At 37.0% G+C, this 15,408-nt stretch overlaps 1 protein-coding gene across 1 annotated transcript in view; it reads right to left on the reverse strand.

The window, feature by feature from the left end:
* The window catches only part of LOC100463697 (ATP-binding cassette sub-family A member 3-like), a 156,193-nt gene that overhangs the window by 36,627 nt on the left and 104,158 nt on the right, over positions 1-15,408 (reverse strand). The window contains exons 19-21 of the mRNA XM_034669566.1: positions 14,069-14,321; positions 13,654-13,858; positions 9,738-9,960 (exon numbers count right to left, since the gene is read on the reverse strand). Coding sequence (XP_034525457.1) covers positions 9,738-9,960; positions 13,654-13,858; positions 14,069-14,321 — 681 coding nt within the window. The remainder of the gene's footprint in view (positions 1-9,737; positions 9,961-13,653; positions 13,859-14,068; positions 14,322-15,408) is intronic.

The following is a 15,408-nucleotide window of genomic DNA, read 5'->3' on the forward strand; positions in this document are numbered from 1 at the left end:
CATGGATTGGAAGAAAACATAGTTAAAATGTCCATTCTATCCAGAGCAATCTACACTTTCAATGCTATCCCAATCAAAATACCAACGACATTTTTCAAAGAATTGGAACAAACAATCCTTAAATTTCTGTGGAACCAGAAAAGGCCCCAATTTGCCAAGGAATTGATGAAAAGGAAAAACAAAGCTGGGGGCATCACAATGCCGGATTTTGAGCTGTACTACAAAGCTGTGATCACAAAGACAGCATGATACTGGCACAAAAACAGGCACATAGACCAATGGAACAGAATAGAGAACCCAGAAATGGACCCTTGGCTCTTTGGGCAACTAATCTTTGATAAAGCAGGAAAAAACATCCAGTGGAAAAAAGACAGTCTCTTCAATAAATGGTGCTGGGAAAATTGGACAGCTACATGCAAAAGAATGAAACTTGACCACTCTCTCACACCATACACAAAGAGAAACTCTAAATGGATGAAAGACCTCAATGTGAGACAGGAATCCATCAAAATCCTAGAGGAGAACATAGGCAGCAACCTCTACATCACAGCAACTTTTCCATGACACATCTCCAAACGCTAGAGAAAACAAAAGATAAAATGAACTTGTGGGATTCATCAAGATAAAAAGCTTCTGCACAGCCAAGGAAACAGTCAAAAAAACTAAGAGGCAGCCCCCGGAATGGGAGAGTATATTTGCAAATGATAGTACAGATAAAAGACTGGTATCCAAGATCTACAAAGAAGTTCTCAAACTCAGTACGCGAGAAACAAATAAACAAATCATGGGGGCGCCTGGGTGTCACAGCGGTTAAGCGTCTGCCTTCAGCTCAGGGCGTGATCCAGGCGTTATGGGATTGAGCCCCACATCAGGCTCCTCCACTGTGAGCCTGCTTCTTCCTCTTCCACTCCCCCTGCTTGTGTTCCCTCTGTCACTGGCTGTCTCTATCTCTGTCAAATAAACTAATAAAATCTTTAAAAAAAAACAAATCATAAAATGGGCAGAAGATATGAACAGACACTTTTCCAATGAACACATACAAATGGCTAACAGACACATGAAAAAATGTTCAAAATCTTTAGCCATCAGGGAAATTAAAATCAAAACCACACTAAGATACCACCTTACGCCAGTTAGAATGGCAAATATTGACAAGGCAAGAAACAACAATTGCTGGAGAGGATGTGGAGAAAGGGGATCCCTCCTACATTGTTGGTGGGAATGCAAGTTGGTACAGCCACTCTGGAAAACAGTGTGGAGGTCTCTTAAAAAGTTAAAAATTGAACTACCCTATGACCCAGCCATTGCACTACTGGGTGTTTACCCCAAAGATACAGACGTAGTGAAGAGAAGGGCGATATGCACCCCAATGTTCATAGCAGTATTGTCCACAATAGCTAAATCATGGAAGGAGCCGTGATGCCCTTCAACAGATGACTAGATTAAGAAGTTGTGGTCCATATATACAATGGAATATTACTCAGCTATCAAAAAGGACGATTTCTCAACATTTGCTGCAACAGGGATGTCACTGGAGGATATAAAGCAAAGTGAAATAAGTCAAGCAGAGAAAGACAATTATCATATAGTTTCTCTCATCTATGGAACATAGGAACTAGGAAGATCGGTAGGGGAAGAAAGGGATAAAGAAAGGGGGGTAATCAGAAGGGGGAATGAAGCATGAGAGACTATGGATTCTGAGAAACAAACTGAGGGCTTCAGAGGGGAGAGGGTGGGGAATGGGATAGACTGGTGATGGGTAGTAAGGAGGGCACGTATTGCATGGTGCGCTGGGTGTTATATGTAACTAATGAATCATCGAACTTTACATCAAAAAACCAGGGATGTACTGTATGGTGACTAACATAATATAATAAAAAATATTTAAAAAGTAATGAAAAATAAAAAATTTAAAAAATTAAAAAAAATAAAAAGTGTCACCATTTCCCCTTCATTCCTGAAGGATATCGAATTTTCTATGTATATAGAATTTTCTATGTGTATAGAAATTTGAGTTGGCAGCTTTTTTATTTCAGCACTTGAAAATTATGTTGTGCTACTTGCTCTGTTCTCACGGTGTCTGATGAGAAATTTACAAATTATGGGAATTGTTTCTCCTTTATAGATAATGTGCTATTTTTCTGTATCTACCTTCAAGATGTTTTTCTTTTTTCTTCATAATAATATTTTTATTATGTTATTCACCATACAGTACATCTTTGATTTTTGGTGTAAAGTTCGATGATCCATTAGTTGCATTTTTCTTAACTTTAGCTTTCAAGGTTTGATGGTGATGTATCTTGGCATGACTTCTTTGGTTTTAACCTATTTGGAGTTTATTCCGTTTCTTGAATCTGTAGGTTTATATCTTTTTTATGTTTATTTTTTATTATGTCTCTTTAAATTGAGATATAATTAACATATAAACATTATATTAGTTTTGAGTATATAACATATTGATTCGATATTTGTACTTTTTTTCTTGTGATGAGAACTTTTAAGATATACTGTTTCAGCAACTTGCAAATATACAGTACAGTATTAACTATAGTCACCATGCTGTATATTACATCTCCATCACTTATTTATTTTATAACTGGAGTTTGTACCCTTTGATCCCCTTCATCCATTTCACCCATCCCCAATTCCCTGTTTCTGGCAACCACCAATCTGTTCTCTATGAGTTCAGTTTTTCTGTTTAGATTCTACATATAAGTGAGGTCATATGGTATTTTTATTTCTCTGTCTGTCTTATTTCACTTAGCATAATGCCCTCAAAGTCTATCCATGCTGTCGCAAATGGCAAGATTTCCTTCTTTTTTATGACTGAATAATATTCCATTGTGTATATGTGTGTGTATTTATATATATGTGTATATATGTATGTATATATGCATATGTGCACAAGTATATATCACATTTTCTTTATCCATTCATCCATGGAGATTCTATCCCATGAGAAAATGCATTATGCATAAAGTTTTGAATCTTAGCTCTAACTTGTACAAGTTGTATGACAAAGCAAGTTATTCAATTTTGTATAAACTTTAGTTTCCTCAAAGTGAGTATAACAACACATAACTTGATGGCTGTTGTGAAGGCTCAAAATAATATAGGTTGAGCTATTTACATCCAATAAGTAATAGGCCAGTGGTATCTGATGAGCCTTAGGGAGTCCCATATACTCACTTGCTTTACTACAATTTATGAAGGCAGGAACGTTTGCTGAGGAACACAGTATCTTTGTCTCTTGGTTATCATAATATTTGGTGATGCTCATCCCAAAGTTATGTATGGGTAACACCATCAGTGAATTAAGTAGAAGGCTTTCAGAACCAGGTCCTTTGTGATTAAAAAGATAACATTAGCATACTTTACACAAAGTGAATTGCCCCAGGAAAGCAAAACCTCCCCAATCAAATTAAACAGAAAAAATTACAAAGCCATATTATTATCCTCACAAAACTCTCATTTTTTCCCACTAAGTATATCTTTTGTAGCATAGTTTATGTTGATAATTACAGCACTGGAAAATCCTCGGCAAAGTTGATATCCATATAACCTGCCTTCAAGTGTCACCTGATGTGAACACAAAATGCATCCTGATGATTTCTCATTTTTCTTATCTTACATGATGAATAAAGAAACAAAGTTGTGGAAGGAAATTTAGCGCATGACAACAGTGGGAAAGAGATAAATATATTATCAGTTGAAAGGAGACACATCTTCAGAGAACCAAGCTTAAAGCTCACTGAGGTTCCTTTAAATATTAAATTAATATGTATAATAGTTGATGAATATTTATGAAGGAATATGAAACATGATTACAGGTTAAGGTTACAAATGGTCATTGAAGGACTTCAAGACTGAGCTCAGATTATTGGTAATAAAGATAAAATTGTATGTCTGAGCAAAAAACATATTTGTAAGACACCTGGACAAAAGAGAGGGGTGGCCAACTAAGGATAACAGGGAATGAGTGAAGTTCCTAAGATATAAATTTTCTAAGTGGTAAAGTCATACCAAGCCTGCCCCAAAGAGGGTAACAATTGGTGTATATGCGAATAATCTAGTATCCAGAAAGAATTCTGGACATTCACTGGCCACCTGAGTAGATGCCAAAAATACTCAAAGGAGCTAATGTTATAAAGTATTTAGCCTTTCTCCATAGAATACATAAGTATCTTCTTTTCTTTTTTAAAGATTTTTATTTATTTATTTATTTATTTATTTGAGAGAGAGAGAGAGGAAGCAGGGAGAGCAGCAGAGGAAGAAGTAGGCTCTCCACTAAGCAGGGAGCCCGACTTGGGGCTCCATCCCACAGGACCTGAGCTAAAGGCAGATGCTTATCCAACTGAGCCACCCTAAGCGCCCCCATAAATATCCTCTTACCCCTGAGGAGTAGAGGAAGATCTTCCTACACAAAGAAAAGTAATATGCTAATATAACTGGTTTTGACTCAGTTTTGTCACATAACAAAAATAAAATTCAATTTATGCAATTAATAAATTTTTTAATTAAAAAAAGTAATATGATTCCTTAGCTGACAAACTGTTGAAGGATACCATATGAATGGGGTGTGGAGGGGTATAAAAGCTAAGAAAACATGTGTTGTAAATGCATGAATAATGTTTAAAAATACTTATCTTCCAGTGCAACATATGTACAGACCAATATGAGTAGAATACCCATCGACCAAACTAGATACAATCATAAACAGTGTGGCCATCTCCTGTGTAATGACTGAATACAGACCCTCTTTGTAGGATCTAGAGAAAAGCAGAATTACTCTGTGCTGTTTTGGTTTGCCTCTCTATATATTCTTCATATCTCTGATAACAGTTTCCTGATTTTCACATCATCTCTGAATAATGAGTTCAGTTTCTTCTTTTCTAATCTCACATCCTTTATTTTCATCTGTTATTACATTGACCACGACCTTAGGTATAACGTTGATATTAAAGGGAATGTTTAAAATGATTCAGCACAGTGTATGATATTCATAAATGCCCTTTATTAAGTTATAGAAGTTTCTTCCTAGTTATTAAAAAATGCTATAATGGGGCACCTGGGTGGCTCAGTTGGTTAAGCATCTACCTTTGGCTCAGGTCATTATCCCAGGGTCCTGGGATGAAGCCCTGCATGTTGGGCTCCCTGATCAGTGGGGAGTCTGCCTCTCCCTCTCCCCCTCCCCCTGGCTTCTGCTCTCACTCGCTTTCTCTCAAATAAATAAATAAAATCTTTTTAAAAATGCTATAATGAATCGTTGTTGGATGTTTCTGAATGATTTTTGCATATACCAAGGTTTCCCCCCCAATAATGTATTAAATGTGGTGAATTACATTAATAGACTTTCTGAGTCTATTATTACTCCAATAAATCTACCCTGCATTACAGGAAAAATCCAGTTTGGCCATAATGAATAACCTTTTCTATACTTTGCTGAATTTAGCTTGCAATATTCTCTTCAGAATTTTTGCATCTTGGGGCACCTGGGTGGCTCAGTCAGTTAAGCATCTGACTCTTGCTTTCAGCTCAGGTCATGATCTCATGGTGGTGGGATCAAGCCCCACATTGAGCTCCATGCTCAGCAGGGAGTCTGCATGAGATTCTCTCCCTCTCCCCCTCCCTCACTCCCTCTCTCTTAAATAAATCTTTTTTTTTAAGATTTTATTTATTTATTTATTTGACACAGACACAGCCAGTGAGAGAGACAGACAGTGAGAGAGAGACAAGCAGGGGGAGTGGGAGAGGAAGAAGCAGGTTCCCAGCGGAGAAGCCTGATATGGAGCTCGATCCCAGGACTCTGGGATCACGCCCTGAGCCGAAGGCAGACACTTAATGACTGAGCCACCCAGGCGCCCCTTAAATAAATCTTTTTTAAAAAGAATTTTTGCATCTATATTTAGGAATCATATTAGCTTGATATTTTCCTTTTTTCTGTTCTTTTCTATAATGTCAAAGTCATACTAACTTCATAGAATGAGAGGCTGTTTTTTGTCCCCTAATCTCTAGGATTTGTATTAAATTAGAATTCTATTTTATTGCATGTTTCATAACTTACTAATACAGCAATATGGGCCTATGTTTTCTTTGTAGAAAGATTTTTAGCCAATGATTTAATTTCTTGAATGGCTTATAGGACCATTTACATTTTGAAAATTCTTCTTGAGAACATGTTGGGAAGTCCTTTTTTTTTTTAAGGTCATGCAGCAAGTTTTTTTTTTAATTTTTTATTATGTTATGTTAGTCACCATACAGTAGATCATTAGTTTTTGATGTAGTGTTCCACAATTCATTGTTTGCATAAAACACCCAGTGCTCCATGCAATATGTGCCCTCCTTAATACCCATCACTGGGATGGCCCATAACCCCATCCCCCTCCCCTCTGAAATCCTCAGTTTGTTTCCCAGAGTCCATAGTTTCTCATGGTTTATTCCCCCTTCTGTTCTTTCTTTTTATTCATTTTCTTTCTTTTTATTATTATTATGTTATGTTAGTCACCATACAGTACATCATTAGTTTTTGATGTACTGTTCCATGATTCATTTTTTGCATGTAACACGCAGTGCTCCATGCAATACATACCCTCCTTAATACCCAACACCAGACTAACCCATTCCCCCAGTCCTCCCCTGTGAAAACCTCAGTTTGTTTCCCATAGTCCATACTATCTCATGGTTCATCTCCCCCTCTGATTCTCCCCCCTTCAGTTTTCCCTTCCTTCTCCTAATGTCCTCCATGTTATTCCTTATGTTCCACATATAAGTGAAACTATATACTTGTCTTTCTATGCTTGACTTATTTCACTTAGCATAATCCCCTCCAGTTCCATCCATGTCAATGCAAGTGGTGGGTATTCATCCTTTCTGATGGCTGAGTAATATTCCATTGTATATATGGACCACATCTTTATCCATTTGTCTGTTGAAGGGCATCCTGGCTCCTTCCACAGTTTGGCTATTGTGGACATTACTGCTATGAACACTGGGATGCATGTGCCCCTTCTTTTCACTATGTCTGTATCTTTGGGGTAAATACCCAGTAGTGCAATTGCTGGGTCATAGGGTAGCTCTATTTTTCACATCTTGAGGAACCTCCATACTATCTTCCAGAGTGGCTGTACCAGCTTGCATTCCCACCAACAATGTAAGAGGGTTCCCCTTTCTCCACATCCTCTCCAACATTTATTGTTTCCTGTTTTGTCAATTTTTGCCATTCTAACTGGTGTGAGGTTGTATCTCAATGTGGTTTTGATTTGAATTTGCCTGATGGCTAATGATATTGAACATTTTTTCATGTCTCTGTTAGCCATTTCTATGTCTTCTTTGGAGAAGTGTCTGTTCATGTCTTCTGCCCATTTTTGACTTGAGTATTTGTTTTTTGGGTGTCAAGTTTGAGAAGTTCTTTACAGATATTTGATATCAGTGCCATTTGCAATATATATAGTGTCATTTGCAAATATCTTCTTTATAGTGTCTTTTGCAAATATCTTCTCCCATTCTGTGGGTTGCTTCTTAGTTTTGTTGACTGTCTACTTTGCTGTGCAGAAGCTTTTCATCTTGATGAAGTCCCAAAAGTTCATTTTTGCTTTTGTTTCCCTTGCCTTTAGAGATATGTCATTAAAGAATTTGCTGTGGCTGATGTCAAAGAGGTTACTGCCTATGTTCTTCTCTAGGATTTTGATGATTCCTGCCTCACATTGAGGTTTTTCATCCACTTTGAGTTTATCTTTGTGTATGGTGTAAGAGAATGGCCCAGTTTCATTCTTCTGTATAGGTATCACCTTACACCAGTTAGAATGCAAAAATTAACAAGGCAGGAAACAGCAAATGTTGGAGAGGATGTGGAGAAAGTAGAACCCTCTTACACTGTTGGTGGGAATGCAAGCTGGTACAGCCACTTTGGAAAACAGTATGGAGGTTCCTCAAGATGTGAAAAATAGAGTTACCCTATGACCCAGCAATTGCACTACCGAGTATTTACCCCAAAGATGCAGATGTAGTGAAAAGAAGGGGCACATGCACTCCAATGTTCATAGCAGCAATGTCCATTATAGCCAAACTGTGGAAGGAACCAAGGTGTCCTTCAAGAGATGAATGGATAAAGATGTAGTTCATATATACAATGGAATATTACTCAGCTATCAGAAAGGATGAATACCCACCATTTGCATCAACATGGGTGGAACTGGAGGGGATTATGCTAAGTGAAATAAGAAGCTGAGAAAGACAATTATCATATGGTTTCACTCATTTGTGGAACAAAAGGAATAGCACAGAGGACCATAGGGAAAAACTGAAGGGGGGTAGAATCAAAGAGGCAGACAAACCATGAAAGACTATGAATTCTGGGAAACAAACTGAGAGTTTCAGAGGAGGGTGATGGAGAGATGGGGTAGCAGGTGATGGGTATTAAGGAGAGAACACATTGTGGTGAGCACTGGGTGTTATATGCAACTAATGAATCATTAAACACTACATCAAAAACTAATGATGAACTATATGGTGGCTAACTGAACATAATAAAAAAATAAAAATAAAATAAAATAAAATATAATAAAATAAAATAAGACCTCCAAGAGGGATGAAGGCTTGCAGTCAGCTTGATTTTAGCCCAATGAGCCCTGTGATAGACTTCTGATCTACAGAGCTGTAGGATGATACATTTGTATAATTTATTAAGTTAGTAGCAATTTGCTACTGCAGCAATAGAAAAGTAACACAGATTCTAATTGACAGCAATGTGACAAACTCAGTAAACAAGCATCAGAGTATAAATCTTTCTACATGTTTCTTAGTCTAATATTTAGAGATCAATTCTTCCTCATGTGGCTTAATATTGCTCATTGAAGAGGTGTGCAATGAGTTAAAATAGGTTTCCAACTAAATAAGGGAATTCTTTTGTTGGCAGGGCAAGGTTTAAGGTCAGTAAGTGGGTTAGAAGCCTATCCTCAGTCTCTGCAAGACCCTGTATGGCTGAATTACTTAAAATAATGTTTACTAAGGAGGGCACGTATTGCATGGTGCACTGGGTGGTATAAGCAAGTAATGAATCATGGAACTTTACATCAAAAACCAGGGATGTACTGTATGGTGACTAACATAATATAATAAAAAAGTATCATAAAAAAAGAATTAGAAGGCTGAGTACAGTACAATATGAGATTTTGAGAGAAAGAGAACACATTCCCATAACTTCTACTACAGTATATTGTTTTAACTGTTCTATTATTAGTTATTATTAACCTCTTACTGTGCCTAATTTGTTAATTAAACATTTTTAATGATTTTTTATTATATTATGTTAGTCACCATACATTAAACATTTTTAAAGAAAAAAATAAATAAAACTCAATAATAAAAAAAATGTTTACGGGGTCATTTAATAAAGGAGTAGCAGCATCTATGTTCTAAGAAATTTTTCTTTGCCATCATTGCCAGTCCAATAAATCTCTCCATAATCTCAAAGTCAAAGATGGAAAATGAAAGAATAAATATTGTACAGAGCCTGGGCTAATGGCCTGAAGGACTGGGCTAGTGAAAATGTAAGTGTCTTAGTTTGTTTTGCATTGTACCCAACATAATGCCAAAATATTTGTGACACTTAATAAAAGGTTATTAGCTTACAGGTAGTGTAAGTTTTCCTAGAAACCCAGAACCAAATAACTTTGTAACATTCTTATCTTCAAGACCATGTTTCTTTGTTTATGGGGGACATGGTGTGATGTCCTTACCTGATGTTATGGTTATTATTACATCCATTCCTATGCTGAAAACTCCTGCACAGTAGTTTAACATAACGAGCTTGATATAGGCACTGGTGTGACTAGAAAAAAGGAAACTTATCAGGTACGTGAAGGGAATGACAGACCAGCCAAACAGCATGAAGATGACCAGTGTGTCCAGAAATCGGTAATTCTTGGTCAGTGCATCCAATCCAGATGATAGGAACACCACCTGAGACAGAGAGTACACAAGTCAAAAAGTGGAGAAAACTATGCAAGGCCTAAGAATTCAGTCTAATAACTTAGAAAAGGGGGAAAAAAATCTTCCTTTGTTAGAACACATACGTATTTTTCATCAAATAATTTTGTCTGTGAGCATGGCTCTGAGGTTCTTCCACCTCTCCCTCAAGTGAGCACATCCCCTCTATTTGCCTTTCTACTTGATTTCATCTACTTGAAACCGTGTCATTTTGTTCTTACACAAGATCAAAGTATATTCTTTCTTCTCCTTCTTCCAACCCCAAATAAGCCAGTTCTCAATATTTCCAGAAATGAGATCACCTAGTAGAAAAACTTTCTTTTTTTTTTTTTTTAAGATTTACTTTCTGGCAGCTGTAGACTGTAATGCTAAGCCCTACCTTTCATGTCTCTCCACTTTTAAGATTCTGTCTGTTGACTCTACTCTGTTTTCCTACTCCTCCTTTCCCCATGTCAGCCACTCAGTTGAGAAGCACACAGGGCAACTCAAAGTTAGAGGGGATCTAAGTAAGGGAACAGAGAACCTGTAGAGTTGTTACAGAAAATAAATTTCCAGAAATCGACATCTTACAAGTTGTTAAGACTGTGGTTTCTCCAAATATTCCAGAATTATTAATTTTGAGCTATTAAATGATTATGTAGCAAGATCCTTGAGAAGTGGATGGTGGGGTTAAGCCGAGAATAGGTACTAGTGATTGAAAGCAGGTTCTCAGTGGTAGAAAAAGCAACAAAAAATAAACATAACATAGATGAAAATATTTGGGTATTATGGACATGGCTACTTTGCTTCTGTCATCATAGACTTTCAGTCTCAAGACAAATGCAGTGCATGTAAATACTTACTTTGATAGAATTTGGGGTGACCTAGGTATTTTTTTTGTTGAAAGAGTTATAATGTTTAGGGATTTCAATGATAAAATATACATTTTGGGTAGGAAGATTCAACATTGTAAAAATGTAGATATTCCCCAAATCAATCTATAAACAAAAATGTCAATAAGATATTTAGTTGAATATTTTAAATTTTATTTTGAAATGTAACACATTCAAAAATGCACAAAATATACATGAACAGATCACTGAATTATTACAAAAAGAGCACTGCTGTGAAATTACCAAAGATACCAATGCCACTCAAGGTACACCATCTCCCTCCTCTGTGAAGATAAACACTATCCTGACCTTCATGATAATTACTTTCCCTCTTTTCTTTGAAGTTTTAACAAAAACATCCTTAAATACTACTAATATTTTTTAACTATACATGGAATTATATAGTATGTACTTCTTCCTACCTGGCTTCTTTTGCTAACATTGTATTTGTGAAATCCATCCCCACCATTCCTAGTGTGGTAGTTCATTTTCAGTGCTCTTTAGTATTCCTGCATATTACTGTATCACTTTTACTCATCTGTTATATTTGATAAATATTTGAGTTGTTTGCCATGCTTATTGTTTATTATTATGAATAACATTCTTGAGAACCTTCTTGTACATGTCTCTTGCTGTACATATATATGCATTAGAGAGATGTGTACATATATATATGTGTACATATATATATATTCACAAACCTTCAAAGTTTTAGGAGAAAATACCAATTGTTTACCAAAGTAACTGGGCCAATTTATGTTGCCATCAATAGTAACTGCAGCTTCCCCTGCATTAAATTCTTTTTTTTTTTTTTAAAGATTTTATTTATTTATTCGACAGAGATAGAGACAGACAGCGAGAGAGGAAACACAAGCAGAGGGAGTGGGAGAGGAAGAAGCAGGCTCTCAGCAGAGGAGCCTGATGTGGAGCTCGATCCCACAACACCGGGATCACGCCCTGAGCCAAAGGCAGACGCTTAACCGCTGTGCCACCCAGGCGCCCCAACCCCTGCATTAAATTCTTATCCATAAAGCACGCTTTTGAGCTCTCGCTCTTGCTCTCTCTCATCCTCTCCCTCCCTCCTCTCTCTTTCCTCCATGTGTGGACACAGTGAGAAGAGAGTCATCTGCAAACCAGGAAGAGAGCCCTCATTGGAAAACCAAATCAAATGGCCCCTTGATCTTGGACTTCCTAGCCTTTGGAACTGTGAGAAAATACATTTCTGCTATGTAATCCACCATATCTATTTTGTTATAGCAGTCAGAGCTGACTAAGCCAACTGGCTTTTGCATTTTCTTTATTGAAGAACTTTACATTACTTGAGTTACTGTCCTGCATTCTTTCATTTCAACCTGGAGGAACCCCTTAGCTTTTCTCGTGGGGTAGGTTTAGTGGTAATTAACTTCCTTGGCTTATTTAAGACAGTTGTTTTAAAGTCTTTGTCTAGAAGCTCCACTGTTTGTACTTCTTCAGGGATGGTTGCTGTCATTTAATTTTCTTCCTTTGAATAGACCATGCTTTCCTGTTTATTTGTAGGCCTTATGATGTTGTTGTAGAAACTTGGGTATTTAAAATATCAGCCACCTCTTCCAATCCCTGCAGACTGATTCTGTGTCAGGGCAGTTCATCACTAATTAGTGGGGTTTGTTCTGAGACTAGGGATCACTCCTATCCCTTTAAGATTAAAGTCTTCTCATGTCTTCGTGAACATGTGTACTATCTTGGCCTACATATTGCTTTCTCGATTCCCTCCCCTACATATAGAGCTGCTTTGAAATGTCTTAATTTCCCAGGGCTTTACAGTAGGCGCTCCCTGAAGCCTTAATAACATCTCAACTCATAATTTCTTCCTCCAGGCATCTTCAGGTCTGTGGTACCCCTGCAGGTTCACAACCATATCTCACTGGCCCTTCCCATAGGATAGAAGGATGGCTCTGGAGATGCCAGATGTAGAAAAGATAAAGAAAGTGACAAGTATTAAACAGACCACAAACATTCTCCTGACTTTGCTTTCAATAATAAGAGTTTCAATGATTCTTCATTATCTATTCAATATTCAAATGTTCAAATGCTCGCACACATGCGCAAAATTTGAATGGCCCATGGCACAAAATCAAACATTTTGACCAGTCAGCTCAAGAACTCTATTAATAATCCACACAAACCTCACACCTTTTAGTTTAATTTCACTGAGAAAATACAGTCCACCAGGAAATACAAATCAAAACCACAATGGGATACTACCTCACATAGGTCAGAATACCGTTGAAGAACAGATAACCCTTGTGCACTGTGGGTGGGAATGCAAACTGGTGCAGCCACTGTGGAAAACAGTATGGAGGTCCCTCAAAACATTGAAAATAGAAATACCATATGATCCAGTGATTCCACTACTATTCTTGCTCTTGAGGGATTCAGATGACTAGAGGTAGGAGAAAAGTATAAAAATCTTTGTCTTTGTTTAATATGGGACTGGTGTTATAGTATGACAGGTCGTATCCTTCCATATTTGTGGAAGCCTTGGGGCCAATACATATTAGAGAGCATGCATGTCCAGAAGGTAGCTTAAGAGACACATTCCTGTTTCTTCAAATGAGAACATTTTGTTTTAAATGAAGAATGTAAAGGAAAAGATTTCCACTGAGGCATATTCCACAATGTATTCCTTGACATAATGAGCCAAATTATTTCTTTCTTTCTTGAGAGATTTAGATTTAGGTTAACATTAGCCAACTAGAATTTTCTGGGATATACCAGAAAATAAGCCCCACAAAAGATTTTGTCTAACACTCACCATTAGTAAGCAGCAGGCGATGAAGAAGATGATGAAGTCCCATAGCAGAGCAGAGAGCCAGAAATTAATGGGAGAGACCCCACTCACAAACTGGATATGCTTTGCCTTAGTGATTCTCTCAGTCACTGTCAGAAGACAAAAGCCACTGACAAAAATACTCACACCAAAAAACAAATTCAAGGCTACCTGCATTCCTGTCATTGTTCTACAAAGGAATGAATAAAGAGGACACGTTGGTAAGATAATAAAGTGGAAAATATTAGTTTCTAAAAATAACTTTTTATTATAAATTATATATTATTTATATTATTATATTGTTAACTTTTAAAATTAACTTTTATTAAGAATGTGTTCAGATAGGGAAGAAGGACTATATTTAAATACCAAGTTCAATCCCATAAAAAAGCATACATACCTGCTCTCAAGTTTTTTGGAAACAATATTTTGAGGCTGAGGTTTGTTGGAGACTGTAATTGAAGCATCAGGGCCAGAAAGTGCCATAAAAATAATATTGTCTAATACTGCCAGGGATAATGGTGGTGAGTGGTAAGCCTTGTTGTTGAACCAAAGGGTAACTATCCTTTGGTTTCTATCAGCGTGAAAGGAAAGTGCAATAATGCATGAGTAAATGCATTCTTCACTTTTCGCCAAGTGTTTTGTTAAATCACCTGGAATGAGAAAACAATACATGACCACAGGCTCAGCATGCAATACAGATCACTCAGTATGCATTTTTGGAGAGGGAGAACCCAAAAATTTCACTTGCCCAATATTTTTTCTATTTCCAGTGTCTCACAACAGCTCTGACACATCTCGACCATTCAACTCAAGAACTCTATTCTATTAGTAATCCACACAAACCTCACAACTTTTAGCTTAATTTCACTGAGAAAATACAGTCCCCCAGGAAATACAAATCAAAACCACAATGTGACACTACCTCGCATGGGTCAGAATAGCTGTTGATGAGGATGTGGAGAACAGATAACACTTGTACACTGTTGGTGGGAATGCAAACTGGTACAGCCACTGTGGAAAACAGTATGGAGGTTCCCCAAAACATTGAAAATAAAAATACCATATGATTCAGTGATTCCACTACTGGGTACTGACCCAAAGAAAACAAAAACAGTAATTTGAAAAGATATATGCACCCCTATGTTTACTGCAGAATTATTTACAATAGTGAAATGATGGAAGCAACCCAAGTGTCCTGTGATAGAAGAACAGATAAAGAATGGATATATATATACACACACACACACACCCACTCACACACACACACACACACATATATATATGTTAGATACACACGCACATATTACTCAGCCATGAAAAAAGAATNCACACACACACACACACCCACTCACACACACACACACACACACACACACATATATATATGTTAGATACACACGCACATATTACTCAGCCATGAAAAAAGAATGCAATCTTGCCACTTAAACCAACATTAATATTGATATATCTGTGAGGTACAGTCTTTTTATTTTTGTATAAACAACATTATATAGAAAAGGGACCATATTATGAATCAGGGAGTATTCATTTCTCCCTCTTCTGTCCCCTCTTCTCTTCTAAACTACGTGATTGTTGACTACTAAGTGTCCATCTAGTGCTCCTATTATGGAGGAGGAAAAGGAATATGCGATTTAATGACAACTTTTATGCCACCCAGCCTATAATGTGTACGTTGTAAAATCAGGATAATGATAGAAGTAATAACCAACATTTCCC

This window comes from Ailuropoda melanoleuca, chromosome 10, assembly GCF_002007445.2.
Source record: "Ailuropoda melanoleuca isolate Jingjing chromosome 10, ASM200744v2, whole genome shotgun sequence".
Taxonomy (NCBI): Eukaryota; Metazoa; Chordata; class Mammalia; order Carnivora; family Ursidae; genus Ailuropoda; species Ailuropoda melanoleuca.